General features: G+C 40.5%; 1 protein-coding gene across 2 annotated transcripts in view; it reads left to right on the top strand.

Moving 5' to 3' along the window:
• The window catches only part of cylda (cylindromatosis (turban tumor syndrome), a), a 68,811-nt gene that overhangs the window by 13,763 nt on the left and 32,712 nt on the right, over positions 1-22,336 (top strand). For both annotated transcript variants that reach the window (XM_060838129.1, XM_060838128.1), the window contains exons 4-8: positions 3,566-3,668; positions 6,349-6,444; positions 11,373-11,495; positions 15,436-15,809; positions 16,995-17,160. In XM_060838129.1, the coding sequence (XP_060694112.1) occupies positions 3,566-3,668; positions 6,349-6,444; positions 11,373-11,495; positions 15,436-15,809; positions 16,995-17,160 (862 nt within the window). The remainder of the gene's footprint in view (positions 1-3,565; positions 3,669-6,348; positions 6,445-11,372; positions 11,496-15,435; positions 15,810-16,994; positions 17,161-22,336) is intronic.

Raw genomic sequence — 22,336 nt, forward strand, 5'->3', positions numbered from 1 at the left:
AACTGTAAGTATTCTATGTTGACCAATGCAATAAGTGATTTTTAAAAACCTTTTTCCTTCCCTGCTCTTTGAAAGCTGCTTATGGTCTTGTGATAGCAACTTTGCCATCTATATTCACTGAAGTCTCTTGAAGTATGTTAAAATACAAGTTTGGATGGGAAGATAAATTTGAAGGAATGTCCCAAAGAAAATGGGAACTGTGAAGAAAAAGGGAGAATCCAACTAGACACAATGTTGTTTTTGTATGCAAGAGGTGGTGTGCATGCTTCCTCTTTTCCTTCTTTGTTAAAATTTTTGTTGCTGCTTGTTTCAGGGAGGAAAATATAATGGTGTATATTTGAATTTAAAGTGCTTGATCTTGCTGACTATCTTACTAGCATGCAAATGTACTGTTAGAGTCAGTCTGTCATAGATTCTGTCCCTTTCTCCAGTGTTCAGCAGATATTAGCAAATGTTGTTACAGATCAGAACAAATGACTTCAGCATGCCTTGCACAATGAAAAAGGAAAATAGTTGGCTTCCCTTGCTCCTGATTGCTGATGAGTGATCTCATGTTAGAAGCATTGGATACATAGAGATCAGCCACTAATAAGATCGTTGTGAAGCACTCCACTGTTCAGCTAGAAGAACTTAACCATGTTATCAAGTGAGTCCATTCATAAACTCACTTGGCTGAGGGCTCAAGGGTTGTTAGTAGAAATGAATTGTATCTTGGAATAAACGGTTGGAAGTGAAGAGCAGTCTCACTACTGGACTACTCTGTTCAAGCTTCTGCAGACAAAGCATACTATATTTTTTTTTGAGAAACACTTCTAATGAGGTAAGCATTTATGTTAAAGTTCTCCATTAATAAATATTTCTTCTTGCTTTGATTCTGTCAACAAATGGATGTCAACATCCAATAAACTTTTAACTTGTCTTCATTTGCCCTCAAGTATATCAGTGATGCATGGCATACAGAAAGCTTTGCATTCCATCAACAATTTCACAACAATGACAACAATGATTTATATTAGATTAGATTCCCTACAGTGTAAAAACAGGCCCTTCGGCCCAACCGGTCCGCACTGATCTTCCGAGGAGCAACCCACCCAGACCCATTCCACTGCCTAACACTTACGGGCAATTTAGAATGGCCACTTCACCTAACCTGCACGTCTATGGACTGTGGGAGGAAATCGGAACACCCGGAGGAAACCCACGCAGACACTGGGAGAATATGCAAACTCCGCACAGACAGTTGCCCGAAGTGGGAATTGAACCCAGGTCCCTGGCATTGTGAAGCAGCAGTGCTAACCACTGAGCCACCGTGCCGCCCAAATTTATTGTATCTTTGCCATGGTGTAGGCGTATTTGGAGATAGTGAAAGGAGTCCTGGGTGTAAATCGAGCCCTTTTTAATCTTGTGGAAAGAAAACAAATTGTTACCATCCACTTTCTTGTTCCTCTTGATGCAACTTAAGATATTTTTGAGATGTTAATTTATTTTAGATTTAAGATGTTTAGTGTAACACTTTTTAACTGCAAAACTTGGTTTGTTGGTCTTCTAACAGATAGTTTGATAACTTGTGAGAGATCGTAAATGTGAGTATTAGATTTTATAAATTGTCTACCTTTAGGCAATAAAAGTTTTAATTACTAGATCGTCTATCTAGAAGATTGGTAAAGACTGCCCATGTCACATTCTGACATCTCGTTATTTCTTAAAAGAATCCATTGATTTACTTTCACTATTATGCATTCTCAGATGCTTCCTTTCTAAACTGAAAAGTCCAAGTCTCTCCAACACTTCCTGATAACTCTATCAGGATAAACCTCATGACTCTGTAGTGCCTTCAGAGCTTCAGTAGTTCCTTGGCAGCCATAGTTAGGTGCAAACCCATGTTGCAGTCTGACTAGTGTACAGTACTGTAAAGCTTGATTATTACCTCCTGTGGTATGTACTATATTGTTTTTAACATTGCAGTTCATATCTGATTTGTGTGCTACTATGGATTGGTAGACTTGTTTATTGACAAATCACCCAGGATTCCTAGGTTTGTCCTTATTATATCCGCATCATTCACAATCCATGTCACTCAATTTTCCATCGTGTTCATTTTATACTTGCATGTATTGAACTTTTATTTGCCATTAGTCTGCCTATTTTTAAATACCTTGTCCAACTTATTCGCCAATTTTTGAGCCACCATTTTCAATTCCATGTCCTTTACAGTTTGATATTATCAGCATTTTTCACTACTTTGCATTGAGTTGCTGAATTTGATTTGATTCAATTCAATTGAAGCAATGCTGAATCCATTACTGAGCCACGAGTCACTCAATCAGCACTTTTTTTTCCCCTTCTGTATAAAACCTCCACTCCCACTTCACTAAGCCCAGTCTTTGAATGTTAGTGAGGGAGTGATAGAGATGGGGAATGCACTGAAAGTTGAGAGAATTAAGAGACCAACCGAGAACAGTTTAGGGCAACATGATAACTCAGTGATTAGCAGTGCCAACTCACAGCACTACTATTCGATTCCAGCTTTGGGCTTCTGTGCAAACCCCACGCAGATTATTCTCCCAGCATGGGTTTCCTCTTGGTGCTTGGGTTTCTTCCCATAGTCTAAAGATGGGTAGATGGATTGTCCATGCTGAACTGCCCATAGTGTGCAGGGATGTGCAGGCTAGGTGTCTTAGCCACAAGAAATGCAAGAGTTATAGGGATAGAATGTGGGCATAGGACACTTTGCAGAGGGTTGGTATGGATTCGATGGGCCGATTGGCCGCCTTCCACACTCTAGGGTTTCTAAGATTCTACAGTTCCAGAACATTCAAGAAGCACAACACCATCCAGGAAAGATCAGCATGCTTGTTTGGCACCCATCCATCATCTTAGACATTTATTCCCTCCACCATAAATATACAATATTAGCAATGTGTGCCATCTACAATAGGCTGCAGAAAGTTGCCAAAGAACCTTCTTCAACACCTTCAAACCCAGAACCACTTCTGCCTAGAAGGACAGGTGCACCAGATGCATGGGAATATCACTATGTGCAAGTTCACCTCTAAGCTGTGCACCATCCTGACTTGGAATTATATTGCCATTCTTTCATGGTCACAGTTTGAAATGGACAACAAATGCTGGCTTATCCAACAATGCCCACATCCAGTGAACGATAACAAAATAATAATGGAATAGAATTAGAGAGAAGACCGATCCTCCAAGAGTACAGGTGGAAGAGGGGGAGAAAGGGTCATCTTTAAAGCCATGGCCAAAACATAGCTGCATGTGTATATAACATTTATTAATAATTCAAAATATATATTCTTGTGCATTGCTTTTAACCCTTGAGCTATGCGAGGGCTGTTTAATATAAAAATTTACTGTTAAAATATTAACTGCAATGGAGAGAGAGAGAGAATTAATGTTTCGAGTTCTGAAGGAGAGTCCTATTGGACTCGGAATGTTAATGCCATTTCTTTCTCCACAGATGCTGCCAAACTTTCGGCATTTCTATGTCTTCTCCAACATCCACAGTCTTTTGCTTTTATTGAAATGTTAATATTTCTGTTTTCAGGATAACGTCTTAGGTGATTGGGATGGCACATGGGAAGGAAAAGTGCTGTACAATACTTCACACGGAAAGATCACCCTTCTGTGGATAGAAGATGCACAGCTAGGTAGATATGTTTCTCTTTTATGAAAATTTAATTCTCCAATGATATGTTCTTGAATTTAGTTAATGTTAAAAATAAGTAAAGAAGATTTAACTGTCATATGAATTTCAGTTATGTTATGATCCAAACTGATGTTATAGCTGGACAAAATAAAAACCAAAAGAATTGTGGGTGCTGTAAATCAGAGACACAAATAGAAATTGTTGAAAAAGCTCAGCAGGTCCGGCAGCATCTGTGGAGAGAAATCAGTGTTAATGTTTCTGGTCCAGTGACCCATTCTCAGAATGCCTCTGAGGTAGGATCGCTCAACCCAAAACACTAACTCTGTTGCTATTTCCAAATAACACCCTTTTAAAGATTTAAAAAACACACATAGAAATACAATCCCATTATTCCCAACAGCATGCCATTACAGTACAGTACACCTGAGAGAAAACGCTTCTGTCTCCCACAAGTGGTTTGAAATAGATTTGGCTTCAACTCCTAGTCATGAGGATCTGATGAATTTATTCTTGATTTGTCATATAACTGAGCATAAACTGTCCCAGCTTCAAATGACACCTTCAGAGTTTGAACCAAATGTTTCTGGTCTGAAACTTTTAAACTAAACTTACACTGAGGTAACCAATTTTTAAACAATTCTAAACCATCCTCTCCCTTTCTCAGGAGCAACCATTTTACATGTTCACCTACAACTACAGCTAAGAATACTACAGAACTGCCCAGGCTGAAACTAAAAGGGTCCTTTTGGTTTTGCCAAGTTGTGAATTTCCGATAAGCACCCTCCAAAAAATTCCCAAATGTTTTATCTGAAAGCTTAATGTGCAAAACTTTGTTTTATTCATTTGTAAACTCTCCAATGTAAGCAAATTCCTATTAACCTCCAACAGCATTCCTCTCAGACTTATTTTTAGGAGACATCACTGTGGCTTCAGGGATATTTGTGACTTAATAATTAACTCCTTTAGACCCACATGAGACTCATAGTGCTTGTTCAAATTCAAAAATCCAAACTCAAAAATAAATTACATTTAGAGCCTTGACACTGGCTGGAAACTAGTGGGAAGCTTATGTTGCTTCTCTGAGGCCTGCCGCCATTATGATAGGATGATGGAAGTTGAAAGCAAGGACAAGGGAATGGCCTTCGTTGGCTTATCTCCTGCCTGATGCCAGCATCCTCGATTGGGCGCAGAGTATCTTTAAACAATGGACCCTTTCCCCATGAGGCTGCAGGTTTCCCTGGGCAAACTCCCCTGTATGATGGGTTCCTTGGTTGCTGTTGGTTGCATACCTGGAGAGAGGCCCCTAAGTATCTACTGTAGTTGGGATCATCAATTGAACTCCCTGCAAGAAGGTCACCTACTTCCTTTCTTGCCCTGAATCTGATTAGGGAAGAGAAAATAGTACTCCCTTTTTTTTTTACTCTTGCCCTCCCATCTCAGAACTTGCTTCTGGTGAGGAAGGCAGAGCATCAGACTTTAAATTCTGCGCAGTATGCCGTTGCATTCATTTGGCTGACAGTGAGAGTTATGGTTGCTTACAGATTTCATTACTTAAAATTACTGTTGCTGGTGTATTGGTGCATGTCGCTTTATTCTTTTGTGATGTCACAGAGCTTCATCCTTTTTAGCCCAGTAATTACGACTTGCAGCCAATCTGTTTAATCGAAGAAATTGATATCTCAAGGCAGTGGGACTGTCGTGTATGTACTGTATTGTTTTTGCTAAAACATTTCTCAAAGAGAAAGATGAAATAAGACAGATGTCTTAAATTAAAACAAAGTCTAATTAGCATGTTAATCTTGGTAGTCTTGTAAATAATTCTACCATGGGGAAATTGAGATTAAGGTGTGATATGAGTAAATTGTTTAGGACTATTAAAGAATATGGTCAGGTAAAAACCATTTCTTCTGCTTAGACAGTCCAGAACAAAGAACCATTCTGAATTAGGCCATTCAGCGATGATATCAGCAAGTACTTCACTTGGGGTTGTGGAAGACCAGTTTCAAAAAGCTGTTGCAATTGGGTCATTTGAATATGTTTTGTAATACCTGAGATTGATAGAATTCTAATACGCAAGAATGTTAAAGCATAAGGAGCCAAGAAGGTTAAATGGAATGAAGATAGAGGTTGGCTGTGATCTAATTGAATAACGGAACAGATTTGAAGTACTGCTGTTCCTATGATTGCACCTCCAGTCAGACCATCTTCACTGCTGCAGAATTGAATGAGTCCATATTTGGCCATCATACTGACTAGCTATTCCAGCTGGGCCATCTGGACTTGGGTCTTAAAAAAGGACAGGTAGGGTTGGCTATACTCTGGTAGGTGGTTATTCCAATACCCCTGCTACCCATGGGGTGCAAATACCTTTCCAAGGACCTTTTTTTTTCTCCTAGTGTTTTTATGTAGTTTGAAATGTCAGACAAAATTTTGGGCTTAGTGGAATTTGTTGGAATGAGATTTTTTTATGATCTAACAGAAACTGCACATCTGAGTGTGCTTCTCTGTGAGGGGAGCAAGCTTAGATTTTGACTTTACTTGGGAACATTGCTGACAGAAATATTATATTATTTTGTTCTGGAGTGGGCAGCTTTGTAGAGCTGATTTATATTTGCTGATAAAAAGCAAGCCTGTGTTGAAGAAACTTGTTATGCTAATAGGATCCTGTGCAAATATTGCAGACACCTCAGAAACACGGCCACTGAAACAAAACTTTGCATCGAGAGGTATTAATGAAAAGGTCTCTTCAAATGTCAGCAGCAGATCAAAGAATAAAGGTAACGCAGTGTTTTATTTCTGTTCCATAATATGAAGATACATTTTTCATCAAACAGTTCCCTGTGAGGCCAACGTTTATGTATTCTAAATCATTTATTTAAACCATCACCTCTGTAGGATACTGGAAATGCTGATACAATATTATCTTCTAGAATGGCATCTTGTGTATCTGAAGTGGACACAACCAAATACAAAAGAGACTTCCCTCAGGAACACAGCGATCAAGTAGCAACCAAGGAGCTACTTGGATTTTTTTTCGGTGGGGGGGTGGGAAGGAGTGGGGAATGATGGACCGGTCTGGAGGCCAGTGCCGAGTTGGAGGCTTTATGTGGGGGGAGTGGAAATGAGGAAGCTGTCAAAATCCACATTTATCCTATGTGGTTACAGGGTTGTAAGGCGGAATAGAAGGTGTTCTTCCTCCAGGTGTCTGGTGGTAACGGTTTGGTGGTGTAGGAGGCCCAGGGCCTGAATATCCTTGACTGAGTGAGAGGGGGAGTTGAAGTGTTCAGCCACGGGGCAGTGGGGTTGGTGGGCACAGGTATCCCAGAGATGTTTTCTGAAACGATCCGTAAGAAGGCATCCTGTCTCTCCGATGTGCAGATTTGAAAGGAGAAGTTGTTGAGGGTGAGGGCCAGTACAGCCAGTCAGAAAGAAAGAAAGAAACAGAGGGCTTGGAGACATGTTGATCCACCACGATGAAGGTTTCTTCCTCTCGCGCCGTCCCAACCAGTACCCTTCCACCTATATCCTCATCCACCTGGCTGAACTGGTCCTCCCTCTCAACAACATCTCCTTCCAATCCTGCCACATCCTCCAAAACAAAGGGATAGCCATCTCACCTGTATGGGACCCTGCTATGCTTGCCTGTTTGTCGGATACATGGAACAGTCCATCATCCTCGGTTACACTGGCATCACCCTCTCATTGTTTCTCCGTTACATCAATAATGCATTGGAGCTGCCTTGTGTTACCACGAGGAGGTTGAACAGTTCATCAACTTTATCAACACTTTCCACCCCAACCTCAAATTCACCTGGACCATCTCTGACACCTCCCCTCCCCCCTTCCTGGACCACTCCGTCTCTGACAACTGACTTAAGAACAGACAACTTCTACAAGCCCACCAACTCCCACAGCTACCTAGACTACACCTCCTCCCACCCTACTTCCTGTAAAAACTCCATTCCTTATCCCCAATTCCTCCGCCTCTGCCGCCCATGATCCCAGGATGACCGATTCCACCTCAAAATCGCAGATGGCTTCCTTCTTCCATTATCGCAGCTTCCCTTCCCACGTGGTTGACGATGCCCTCCAATGCATCTCCTCTACTTCATGCACCACTGCCCTTGAACCCCATCCCTCCCCAATGCAACAAGGACAGAACTCCTCGACCCTCACCTTCTGCCCCATCAACCTCTGCATACATCGCATCATCCTCCACCACTCTTCCACCTCCAAACGGACCCCAACACCAACGATATATTTCCCTCCTTACCCCAATCAGCGTTCTGGAGAGACCATTCCCTCCATGACTCCCTAGTCAGGTCCACGCCTCCCACCAGCCCACACCCCACTCCTGCAAAGCCTGCATACACACCACTCCCCTAATCTCTGTCCAAGGCCCTAAGGGATCCTTCCTCATCTGTCAAAAATTTATCTGTACCTCTACCAATGTTATTTACTGCATCCGTTGCACTCTGTGTGGTCTCCTGTCTACATTTGGGAAGCAGGATGCCGCCTTGTGGATCGTTTCAGACAACATCTTTGGGACACCTGCACCCACCAATCCCACCGCCCCGTGGCTGAACACTTCAATTCCCCCTCCCACTCCATCAAGAACATGCAGGTCCTGGGCCGCTTCCACCACCAAACCGTTACCACCTGACGTCTGGAGGAGGAATGCCTCATATTCTGCCTTGAGACCCTGCAACTACACAGGATAAATGTGGATTTCAACAGCTGCTTCATTTCACACATCCCCGCTCTGCATTATCCTACTCCCAAGCCTTCAACTCGGCAATGCCCTCTGAACCTGTCCATCACTCCCCCATCTGACATCACTATCTGCCTCCCCTTCATCCACCTTTCACTTTCTCAGCTAACCACCCCAAACAACCTCACTTTTATATCTCAGCCCCAGTCCACAAGCCTCATTCCTGACGAAGGGCTTATGCCCGAAATGTCGATTCTCTTGCTCCTTGGATGCTGCCTGACCTGCCGGGCTTTCCCAGCTACACACTCTCGACTCTGATCACCAGCATCTGCTGTCCTCACTTTCTCCTTCCTGCAGGAACAGGCACCTTAGTTTCTTTTTGTCTCCTTTCTTTAGGCCACTGGCACAAGGACCAATTGCTATATCCCAGTTTTGATTGTAAGTAGCTCTGTGCAACCTGTGGATCAAAATCAAAAGAGTCTTTAGTTTGTGCTGTCTTGGCAATCTAATCTGAATTGAATTGGAGTCCAATCGAAATTTATGTCGTAATCGTATTATCATATTTGATTCATGAAACAGTTAGATGCTGCAATGTGTACCCTTGTGGTCTTTAATTGACCCAATATGAATTAATCCATATATAATGTTGGATGAATGGCATTCTTTGTCATAATTATTTTGTGATTCTGTCTAAAATTTGTATAAAACTGGAGCATGCAAAGACTTTTGTTTTTGAATCTTCTGTTAAACAAAATCATGTGTAAAATATGAAATTTAAAGAGGCACCTGAAAGGGACACCTCTTCCCACTCTACCTCTTGCAAAAATGTCATCCCGTATTCCCAATTCCTCTGCCTCCACCGTATCTGCTCCCAGGAGGACCAGTTCCACCATAGAACACACCAGATGGCCTCCTCCTTTAGAGACCGCAATTTCCCTTCCCACATGGTTAAAGATGCCCTCCAACGCATCTCGTCCACATTTCGCACCTCCGCCCTCAGACCCCACCCCTCTAACCGTAACAAGGACAGAACGCCCCTAGTGCTCACCTTCCATCCTACCAACCTTCGCATAAACCAAATCATCCGCCGACATTTCCGCCACCTCCAAAAAGATCCCACCACCAGGGATATATTTTCCTTCCCACCCCTTTCCGCCTTCCGCAAACACCGTTCCCTGGTCAGGTCCACGCCCCTCTACAACCCACTCTCCCATCCTGGCACCTTCCCCTGCCACCACAGGAACTGTAAAACCTGTGCCCACACCTCCTCCCTCACCTCTATCCAAGGCCCTAAAGGAACCTTCCACATCCATCAAAGTTTTACCTGCACATCCACTAATATCATTTGTTGTATCCGATGTGGTCTCCTCTACATTGGGGAGACTGGACGCTCCGAGCAGAGCGCTTTAGGGAACATCTCTGGGACACCCGCACCAATCAACCACACCACCCTGTGGCCCAACACTTCAACTCCCCCTCCCACTCTGCTGAGGACGTGGTGGTCCTGGGCCTCCTTCACCACTGTTCCCTCAACACCAGATGCCTGGAGGAAGAATGTCTCATCTTCCGCCTCGGAACACTTCTACCCCAGGACATCAATGTGGATTTCAACAGTTTCCTCATTTCCCCTTCCTCCACCTTGCCCTAGTTCCAAACTTCCAGCTCAGCACTGTCCCCACAACTTGTCCGGACTTGTCCTACCTGCCTATCTCCTTTTCCATCTATCCACTCCACCCCCACCTCCCTGACCTGTCACCTTCATACCCCCCCCCCCCCCCACTCACCTATTGTACTCCATGCTACTTTCTCCCCACTCTCACCCTCCTCTAGCTTATCTCTCCATGCTTCAGGCTCCCTGCCTTTATTCCTGAAGGGCTTTTGCCCGAAACGTCGATTTCGCTGCTCCTTGGATGCTGCCTGAACTGCTGTGCTCTTCCAGCACTACTAATCCAGAATGCATTTATGTAAGGTTATGCTTTGATATCAACATATTCCACACAAGTGCAGGGCAGTTACTGTCTCTAACAAGAGAGAACCTAACCATCACTCCTTGACGTCTATTAGCAATCCCATTACAGAATATTCCATTTTCAACACTGAGGGTTACAGTTGACCTGAAATTGAACTGGACTAGCCATACATGTATTGTGGCTATGAGCAAGTCTGAGGCTACTTGCAGCAAATAATTCACTTCCTGACTCCACAAAAGCCTGGTCACCATCTACAAGGCCCACAGCAGGTGTGTGATGGAGTACTCTCCACTTGCTTAGAGTGCAGATCCAAACGGAGACCAAGCTTGACAACACTCAGGACAATACAGCCTACCTGATTGGCATTGCACCCAGAAGTATTCATTCCCTTCATCACTGACAATCTGTAGCCATTGTGTGTATCAACTACAAGATGAATTGCAACACTTTACCAAGACTCCTTGGACAACATCTTCCACACTCATGTTGCATATCATCTAGAAGGACAACAGCAGTTGATACATGGGAACACCACAACCTGAAAGTTCTCCTCCAAGCTGCTCATTGTCCTGGCTTGGAGATCTGTTGCCATACCTTCAGTGTCAGTGGGTAAAAGTACTGAAATCCCCTCTCAAAACAGCATCATAACTCCACCTACACAAAATGGACTGCACCACCTGAAGAAGGCAGTTCAGTACCACCTTTCTGAAGGCCAACTAGAGAGGTGCAATAAATAGTGGCCAAAACTAGTGATGGTCACCTCCTATGAATAAAATCCGGTGCACTTTTGCAAAGCTAGAAATACTATAAATAATTGTCTTTTGTTCTGTGTTAACGAGACAGTGATTTGCTTCATTATGTTTATTATTTCCCTCTTCAATTTGCTTTTATCAGTTACAGAGCTGATTGTTTCCAAAATTAGGTCTTGTAATTAAAATTAATAAGAACTGTACTTGCCCTTCCATGTCATGCTTTGATTGAATGAATTGTCCTTTGAACTTTTGTTGAATTTTGTTGTCAACAGGACTTGTTTCACAATTGGGAAAATCTCCAGGGCATAATAGGAACCGATCTGAATTACGTTGCATGTTAAATGGTGCATCTATTGATCCACAAAAATCAAAAAGTACATGGTATATTGATGAAGGTAATGAACTTGGAAATCAGCAATCATCATCTGTTTTCTGAAATAATGCAATTCATTCACTGATACTGTTATATTTGTAACAATTTGGTTACAATTTTGCATGATATTGGTGTTAATTTCATAAAAGTCAACTTTGTTACAGCAGTAATTCATCAGGTTGCTATGCTCCTATCCATCTTTACTTAAGAGTTTGACATTTTAAATAAAAACAAAGTGCTGGAGAAACTCAGCAGGGCTGGCAGCATCTATGGAGAGAGAAACAGCTCCTCTTTTGAGTCCAGTATGACTGTCATCTTCAGAATTGATGCGGCTAGACCTGCTGTGTTTTTCTTGCACTTTGCACTTTGTTTTTAATTTAGGATTGCTAGTATCTCAGTATTCTGCTTTTATTTACACTTTAATTTTAGCTTTGCAAAAGATTTGGATCAAATGTTAAAGGAAAGCATGCTACTAATGTAGATTGCATTGGAGCTAAAATATTTTAGCATTGTGGCATAAGGTTTGTTCATTTATTTCAGAATTGCTGCGATTTGAATATATATTTTTGAGTTCAAAGATCACTAAATTTTACAATGTAAAACAAATTGCAGGTTGAGTCCGTGATTAAGAAAGCGAATGCAATGTTGTCACTTATCTCAAGAGGGTTGGAATATAAAAGCACCGTTGTGCTGCTGAGACTTTATAAAGTTCTGGTTAGACCCCATTTGGAGTACTGTGTCCAGTTTTGGTCCCCACACCTCAGGAAGGACATACTGGCACTGGAACGTGTCCAGCGGAGATTCACACGGATGATCCCTGGAATGGTTGGTCTAACATACGAGGAATGGCTGAGGATCCTGGGACTGTATTCATTGGAGTTTAGAAAATTAAGGGGAGACTTAATAGAAACTTACAAGATAATACATGGCTTGGAAAGGGTGGATGCTAGGAAATATTTTCTAGGACACAGCCTTAGAATTAGAGGGGGTCAATTCAGAACTGAAATGCGGAGACATTTCTTCAGCCAGAGAGTGGTAGGCCTGTGGAATTCATTGCCGCAGGGTGTGGTGGAGGCTGGGACGCTAAATGTCTTCAAGGCAGAGATTGATAGATTCTTGATGTCTCGAGGAATTAAGGGCTACGGGGAGAGTGTGGGTAAGTGGAGTTGAAATGCCCATCGGCCATGATTGAATGGCGGAGTGGACTCGTAGGGCCGAATGGCCTTACTTCCACTCCTATGTCTTATGGTCTTAAAAGAGGAAGGGATGTTGCAATATTGTTAAAGGTATCCATTGCAGCAGTAAGGTGGGATGACATCTTAGAAGCCTCCTCAAATGAAGTCATATGGTTAAAAGTTAAAAGCCAAAAGGAGCAGTTGCATTGCTGGGAGTGTACTATTGGTCCCCTAACAGTTGGACAGAAGTTGAGAGAAAATATGCAGACAAATTTCAGAAGTGTAAAAGTAATAGTGTAATGGTAGTGGGAGATTTCAACTTTCCCAAGTTGGTCATAGTATGAAAAGGTTAGAGGGAGCTGCATTCTTAAAATTCATCTATGTACAGAGTTAAAAAGGTCACCTGCAAGAGACTGAGCATTCTTGGACTTAATTTTAGGTAATGAAACCAGGCAAGTGGTTGAAGTATCATTGCAAACCGTGATCATAACTGCATTAGATTAAAGATTCCTTTTGGAAAAGGACAAGGATGCATCTGAAATCAAAATTCTAAACTAGGGAAAGGCTAACTTTAGTAAGATCAGATATGATTTGGTCTAGGAGCAGATATTTTTACATAAATCTGTGTCATTAGTGGGATGGAAGGAGAAAATACAAAGGGTATAGGATTAACGCATTCTGATTAAAGATAAAGGGTAAGACCAACAAATTCCGTCAACCCTGGATATCAAGGGATATACAGGATTGGATAAAAAGAGAAAAGGAAGCTTATGGCAGATACTAAGGGTTCAAAACAGCAGGAGCCCTGGAGGAGTATGGCACATGCAAGGGAAAACTTAGGAAGGAAATTAGAGCAAAAAATAGGTAAGAAAGGATAATGGCAAGTAAAATAAAGAAAAATCTTCAATTATTTTAAAAGTAGATTAAGGCTGAAATGATAACTATGGAAAGAGTAGGACCCACTAAGGACCATAGTGGTAATTTGTATGGGGTGCTGGACTGTGTGAGTAGGCTTTGAAATGAATACTTTGTGGTACCATTATTTAAGAAGGGAGAAAGGGATAATCTCGGATTCTGTGGGCCAGTCAGTTTAATCTCAGTTGTTGGCAAACTATAGCAAGCACTTGGAGAGACCAGGATTAATAAAGAACAGTAAGCATGTTTTGTTTTTAAGAGGAGGTCATGTGTGACCAACTTGATCATAATGAACTGATAGTGAGAGTAAGACCCCATAGGATCCAAAGAAATTTAGCTAATTGGATCCAGAATTGGCTGAGTGGCAGTAAACAGAACAATGATCAGTGGTGTTTTTGTGACTGGAAATCGGTGTCCAGTAGATCAGTGGTGGTGTTATTGTTTGTCCTTGCTGTTTGTAGCAAAGTCAGTTCAACTATAATGTGCATTTCTTCAACGTGAATTGGCTTTAATGCTATTGAAGAATTTAGACTGTTATTTGTAAAACAGTTTTCTTACCTGTATTGGCTTTAATGCTATTCTGGCTCCATTAGTTTAAATGGTGTGGCTATTTTCTTGAGAATGTGAGATTGTACAAGAAAAGAACTCTCATATTATATCAGGACTGACATATATGTATGTACATGATATTAGGCTTGGGTGTATGAGGGTTGATCAGGAAGTTTGTGGGTATGAAAATTGGTCAATGGTAAATAGTGAGGAGAATAGCCTTGCATTTCAGGATGATATAGATGGGCTGAACAGTGGCAAATGGAATTCATTCCAGTGATGCACCTGGGCAGGACAAACCAGGTAATGGTAGGACACTGGGAAGCACTGAGGATCAGAGGGGCATTGAAGTGCATGCCCATCAGCTCCTTAAGGTAGCAGGACAGATAAATAAAGTGATCATGAAGTCATGTGGGATGCTTGGCTTTTTTAACCGAGGTGTAGAATTTAAGAGCAGGGAAGTTATGCTGGAACTGTTTTAAAGATTAGTTTGGCCACAGCTAACAGTATTATATGCAATTCTCAAAACCTAATTTACATAATATTGTCATTCGATGTTTCTTATGATTAAGCTAAATCTTTTTATCTCTGCTAATATAGACTTGTACTCCATATCAAAATAACTAACTATATTTTGAATTGCTTAGAGTAGGATGATGTGACACCTAAGTCTGCAATTCTGCTTCATGTTCAACACTTTGTAGTCTTAATTGTTACTTTTCTTCATATTGTGCCATCTTGTAACAGCTATTTTCCATCGCCATTTTAATAAGCTAACTGCAAGTACTTAAATGATTAAAGCTTATAAAGTTGCACTGATTTAATGGAAGTGAAACTTTCTTCATTTGAGTCTTACTGTTTTGTGCTGCTCAAGTTGCTGAATATTAGTTAGCTAATATCGTGATAATTGTTTTTATATTTTTTTAAAAAACTACTGAATAAATATAGGTCATAAATCATTTCATTTAATTATCATTTGTGAGCTACAAAGTTACCTCCCACAGGAAAATTTGAACAAATATATAATTGACCCAAGTATTAAATAGAAACCAGCAATGTCCACACAGTAATTTTCATTTCCCATGTCAAGGCCAGTGCTATTCTAAATTAAAATTTTAAACAAGGGAGGTAAACCATCTGTACATAAACATGATGGACTGAATGGCAGCCTCCTGACTGACAGTTCTTTAATCCTATAACTGATGACCATTTTATTGAGTCACGTTAAAAAGCTGATCACCATCTTACAATATTGCTGTTGCTTTTTGCATTGGTATTCTTGACTGGAAATATTTATTTTAGCTCAGTGTTATTTACTTACAGGAAGTGAAGATACAGTAACATCACTAGTAGACGCACACTCCAAGTTGAGTCAGTCACCACCCACAACGTCTTCTCTTCAAGCTTCCCTTTCAAATGAAAACAAATTCCATTCGTTGCCTTTCAGCCTTACCAAGAAACCCAATGTAAATGGAAGCATAGGTCATACCCTTTCCTTATCTGTCCAATCAGTAATGATGGATGTGAATACTGGTGCAAACCAAGATGCTGAACCAGGAGGAGTATCAACGATAGAGCAGCCCAGTTTGGAAATAGGATCGTTGGTGCAAGTGAAGGAAAATCATCCTCTCTATGGAGTAATTCGGTGGATTGGGCAACCTTTAGGAGTTAATGAACAAATAGCTGGACTTGAACTTGTAAGTATAATGGAAATATAGCTAAATGGAATTTTTTTTCTTAGGGAACACATTCTAAACTTCACATGGTTTGTCTTACAATAAAAAACATGCATATTTTAGCCTGGAGAAACCTGGGTATGAATTTAAATGTGCAAAATGGGTAGGTTAGAAAGAATTTTGAATTTCTGAAATCAGTCTCCAATTTCACCCCCAACCAACTTCCAAGCTTAATAGAGGACTGAGACCTAAACAACCAACTTGCATCTAGGCCCAGTGTGAACCATCCCTTTAGCTCAGCGTGAAGGTCTGGGTTCAAGTTCCAATCCAGGACTTGATCACAAAAGGATGTGTATTGATAATGTACCCACACTAGCTGAATGTAAACTTGTTAGTTCTTCCAACATGAGCTAGTGAGTGCAGGAGAGATTCCTGGTCAGCCATGTAATGGAAACAAAATTGGAACCTCTATGAAGACTGTCCGTACCTTTGGGCTACAAAATGTATGTAAAAGTGCTTGTGCCCACAGCAATTCCAATTCCTTGGCAGAATAGCTAGTGTGGATCTGTTTGGTGTCAACAGCAAGGAGTTCAATACTGTTTGGGCTGAGCTGGATTCTGGGCTTAGTATTATAGTTCACAGCTGAAAATCACACAACACCAGGATATAGTCCACAAGTTTATTTGGAAGCACAATTCATCAGACTTATGGACCAGAACTGCCTTTGGGCAGAGAACTGGATAAAGAGCCACATTTAAACAAACAAATTTGAGCCATTGGCTCTTTTGCAGACGAGAGAATGGCAGTCTATTTGCACACAGTAAAATCCCACAAATACTAATGCGATAATGACTAGATAATTGAGGAAAAAATATTGACCAGGCCACTAGTGCTGTGGGGTCTTTAAGATGGTTCTGAGATTTGCAGATTGATTTTCAATTCAGCATCATTACCTAAAAATGCTACCTCTGTGCTAGGGAGTCGACCAGATTTTGTACTGTAAAAACTGGACCAGGACTCGACTCTACGTCCTCTTGAGAGATGAGAGCCTCATTGAACTATGACTAAAAGTTCCTTAACTTTATGAACCTCATTAATGAGATGAGTCGGTTATATTTATCAATTAATATGTATGGTCTCATGAATATAAGAATATAGAGCTTGGTACTTAGTTTCAAATAGTTTAAGATTTTTGCTTTTATTTAGGAAGAAGAAAACGTGGGCTGTACAGATGGTACTTTCAAGGGAGTACGTTACTTTATGTGTGCTTCGAAGAAGGCGTTATTTGTCAAACTTAAAAGCTGCAGGCCTGATTCGAGATTTATATCATTGTCTCATCACTCCAATCAAATTGAAAGATGCAATTCAATTGGTAGGTTTTTAATACAGTTCAAAACCTTTTGAACACTGCTTGTTGTTGTTGAAGTGCAATCTATGGCATATTAGCAATTTTTTAAAAAAATGCTTTATCAAATGTCTAGTTCTTTCCTTCAAAGTTGAAGTTTCAGATCAACCTTCTGGATTACTTATATATTTGGCAGTGCTGCTTACCATGTAGATCAGTTGTTAAGCAGGTGCAATTTTTTAGTTAAGGTATTGGATGTAGGTTTGCCTGCTGAGCTGAAAGGTTCATTTCCAGACGTTTCATTACCTTACTAGGTAACATCTTCAGTGGGCTTCATGTGAAGCAATGCTGAAACTTCCTGCTTTCTAATTATATATTTGGGTTACTTTGGGTCGATGATGTCATTTCCTGTGGTGAAGTCACTTCCTATTCCTTTTCTCAGGGGGTGGTAAACGGGTCTAGATCAATGTGTTTGTTGATAGAGTTCTGGTTGGAATGCTGTCCTTTTTAAGAATTCTCGTGCATGTCTTTGTTTGGCTTGTCTTGGGATGGATGTATTTTCCCAGTCGAAGTGATGTCCTTCCTTATCCGGACGTGAGGATACTAGTGAGAGAGGGTTATGTTATTTTTTTTGTGGCTAGTTGGTGTTCATGTATCCTGGTGGCTAGTTTTCTGCCTGTTTGTCCAATGTATTGTTTGTTACAGTCCTTGCACAGTATTTTGTAAATGACATGCATGAGTTCAGTGAGCAAACCTACACCCAAAACCTCAACCTGAGCTACAAATCTTCTCAAAACTCACCAAGTTAAGGTATATAGAAAATAAATGAAAAAAAATAGTGTGGATGCTGGAGATTTTGAACTATAAACAGAAAATGCTGGAGAACTCAGTCAATTTGACATCATCTTTGGGGAGAGTAACAGTTAATGTTTCAAGTCCAATGATTCTTTATTGGTACTGAAAATAAACCTCTTCTCCACTTCACTCATTATAGTTCTCTGGGAAATTTGATTAAATGAGTTACAGATAAATAACCCATTGAACAAAATGAAACTAAACAAGCAATTAAAGTGGAAGTGTTAATTGTGGAGAAATAAGATAGTTGTAAAGGTTAAAAATAGCAGCTATTAGAAGGGATTTGAGATTGTTGATGAACAGCAATGCTTTCTAAGCTTAGTCTAAGCATTGCAAAAAATTTTTTAAAATGCGTATAAATGTTTCCAATGTGAAAATTATAGATCAAGTTGAATTGAATCAGAAACTTATGACCATGGCGGTCAACAAAACACTTTATGAAAACAGTTGCACAATTAGGGCTATTTTCCCTCTACAGTGTTTTAGAACAAATATAACAAACATAAGCCAAACATTGGCAAACATTTCCCAAAACAAAGAAAGATTTCCCTCAATATTTACCTGAGAGTTGCTGGTCCTTTGGAAATGCATCTCAGGATCAGATGCTACCTTCAAAAAGGAGATTCCTTTTCTCTGCCATTCCAACTTAATGCATTTGGCATGTATGTGTCTCTGTTTACAGTATTAAAAAAACTGAGTTAATTGTAGATATTATGAAGCAACCTCTTCAGATGTATTATTACACAACTCTAGATAAGTGGAGTTGAGCCCCTGACTAGTAGTAAGGACATTACACCTACTCTATGACAAAACCCCTACTGTGTTGATTATAGATAATTCTAATTAAATCATCGTCTGCGCATGTTATGTTCTTTGTTTAATCTGTTCAGATATTATTGCAACTTCTGGAGCAGTTGCGACTATCATGCCTTAGAGCTAGGGATACACCACTGTGCAACAAGAGCCGAGACGTTGTTTTCCTAATTTAGCTTGTTCAGAGATGATATTACACCGAGAAGGAAGAGGAGCCAGGCCTCCTCGCTCGGAGGTAGACAATAGTGCAGCATAAGAACTAAGTTATTGTATGCATGTGTCATTGGAGCCAGTTATTAACAGCATCCTTAAATTATGTGGGGCTGGTTTCTATTCGACAACATTTTTAATAAACTAATTATTAATAAAAGCAGTGGACATCTTTCAAATATAAATCTTGTACCTCTTGGTTTCAGTTTTGGAGATCCTATAAGATGTTAGCAGGTGAATGAACGCCATCATGTGGATTGTTAACAACAGATCTATGCATAGCATATAGATGAATGCCTGAGCATAATTTTAAATAGAAACACTACATTTCTGAAATTAACACTTCCCTCTATTTAACAAAAATATTTTGTTTGAAGGTAAAAATGTTTCTCTTGATTTCTTTTTCCAAATTTAAGATGGTAAATTGGAAAACCTCTGAGAACAAGTGCAGGGTTCATACTGCACAAGTAACTGAGTTCGATGATTGCAATGCAGCAGCATGTCAACTTGATGCTGCCAGCTTATTTAATAATTAGTGGCCAGCGAGCTCTAACCGTGCTTGCAAGATTCTTGAAAAGTTACTGATTTTGGGCAGGGTTTGGAATAATTAGATCAGACAAAATTTTTAAAACATTTACTCGTGGGATGTGGGCGTGACTCGTTGGCCAGTATTTTTTTGCCCATCCCGAGTTGCACTTGAAGGTGACGATGAGCTGCATCTTGAACCACTTCAGTCCATGTGCTGTAGGTTTACCGACAATACCCTTAGGGTGGGAGTTCAAGGATCTTGACCCAGCCACATTGAAGGAAAAGTGATATATTTCCAAGTCATGATAGCGAGTGACTTGGAAGAGAACTTACTAGTGGTGGTGTTCCCATGTATCTGCTTCCCTTGTCCTTCTAGATGGAAGTAGTTGTGGAACCTTATTGAATGGCAGAGCAGACTTCTGAATCCCAGATATTTGCTCTGTTTCTAATTCGTATGTTCACATGTTCTTTATTGGTTTGACACATCAGTGTGGGACCAAGTTTTGATTCACAAGTATCACTTAAAACTCAACTATTGTACTTAAAGTGAAAGTGCGTTTTGACGTGAGTAGCTGCTTGGAACCATGATTGATAAGAAATTTGTATAAGATAGACAAGAGACGCGTAGTGAAACAGATAACAAATGGACTGCAGCCAGAGCAAAGAACAAGGATAGTGGTGGTGCTGGCTTGCTACAGGAGGACATGCTCAGATATCATTCCTGTAAGAGAGAGCTCCAATGAGGACATTGTTGGGACAGGTCACAGATGATTGCTGGTGGGTTTGCATAGCAAAATGCTTGGGATACCTGCTAGAAATCTTGCAGTTACTGTCATGCAGCGCAGAGAAGCCCCAGCAGCAAATTTGGGCAAAGCTTGGAGCCATCCTTTCTAGAATGGAAGCTGTGGCTAACTCAAGTCTGTTTATGGTTCCAGTTGTGCTTATAGTTTTCATCACTGTATGAGCAGAAGCCATGGAATATTTCTGCAGCAGTGAAAGCTCAGAATTCTATCTTGCAAGCTTTAACTGCTTCGAAGATGATGGTGTATTATAGTATGCAGAGAGGCTTAAAGGTTGACACACAGCAATTCAGCATTCTCCCATTCACCAATTGTTTGGATTGTTCAAGCTGCTAGCCCATAGTGTGGCAGCTGGCTCCATTTGGGAAATATCTTGTCATCATCTTTCAGGGGGACCTCATTTATTCACCCTCACCCTCTGGCCAACAACCTGCCATTATGCTTTGCCTTTGTTTTCGTACTCTAATCCAGACTGAGATGGGGGCCAAATAGAGCCAGTTCTTTCAGGCTCACGGCTGCTCGCAATAGTCCTCCAAGGGCATTTGCAGTATCCTCTGCTCAAACTCAACAGCCTTCCACAAACCATATCGTAGCCACAGGCGTAAGACTATGCCAAGGCAGGAAAAGGCGCAATGAAGATTGACAATAAGAAAATGCATGAGAATGATTAGTTCACTTTTTAAAAAAAATATTTGACATGATTTCATTTATCAGCTTCGTTGGCGATTATTATTTTGTGGTAACTTTAATTTTAGTATTGGAGCCGTGAGGATGCGTGAAACTATAGTGGTTGTTGAATGGGGACTAGGAGTCATAGTTACTAGTTTTGCATTCTGATAGGTTCTTCACAGCCATATCGTGTCTTCCTAGGTTGTCGTTGTCTTTTCCTTTCCTTCAGTACTTCCCTCCTAACAGCTGCTCGTTCTGCTCTGCTAGCCCTATTCATTCTCTCTCTGAATCGAGCTTTATCCAAGCAAAATTCCAACTAGTTGACCTTTGTCTGGGAGTAAACTGGTTTGTGTAGAACCTTTTAAAACCTTCAGCACAAGCCACACCACTCCCAGTAGACTTTTGACAATTTGAAATAATAAAAGAAAGCACCAAAAACTTGAAGCCTCAAGAAATTAACAAACCACTATTCTGTGATGCAAGATGATATTTTTAAAAATAGGACTGATTTTCAACTTTTCTGGCTACTAAATTAGTAATTTACATCTCAACTATATATGTGTGTGAGAGATGGATCCCATTTTGCAAGCATTGTCCAAATGCCTGGTCGTGATCAAGATGAATTTCCCACCCTTAGTGTTTCATTTTTGTTTTTTATTGACATTTTTAAATTTGAAATGGGTTACATCTTGTCATAAGCTTGAAATATTTCAGTTTGAGTCAAAGTCTACTTGCATACAGTAAAGTGATGAAAGCACAACAGACAAAATAGACAAACATATTTTGTTAAACGATCTGCTGGAAACTACTGGTCATCCCACTTTTCACCTTCTTTGTACAATATATTAATTCAATTACTGTTTGCCGTGTCAGTTTCTACAGGTCATTCATGTATGACATTGACAGGAATGTCCTATGATTGATTGATTGATTGATTTTGTCCGTTCATCTGTCTATCCGTCCAGAATTAAAGTAATTCTTTTAGCAGTAGGTAATATTGCTCTAGTATGTTTTAGTCATCACCTTGGCCAAAAGGTTATGGTAATGGACATCCCTGAAAATGATACCACGGAAGAACTGAAGATGGAATCTCAAATGTATTTCTTGAAACTTTCAAATTTCAGTTTTGATTCATATCAAAACCTGAAGATCTTGATTGATGTCGGCTGGTGCATGTGTACTGTTTTATTTTGTGACAGGGATGAGAGGGGTTGAAAGTAAATGTAGTTTTTCCTCCTACATTTTGATGACTGAAAAGTGCCAATAAAGTTCATTTATGAATAACAGTTTTTCAGACAATTGTACCTCATTATTCGAAATTCTTTGGC

The sequence above is a fragment of the Hemiscyllium ocellatum genome, chromosome 17 (genome assembly GCF_020745735.1).
Source record: "Hemiscyllium ocellatum isolate sHemOce1 chromosome 17, sHemOce1.pat.X.cur, whole genome shotgun sequence".
Taxonomy (NCBI): Eukaryota; Metazoa; Chordata; class Chondrichthyes; order Orectolobiformes; family Hemiscylliidae; genus Hemiscyllium; species Hemiscyllium ocellatum.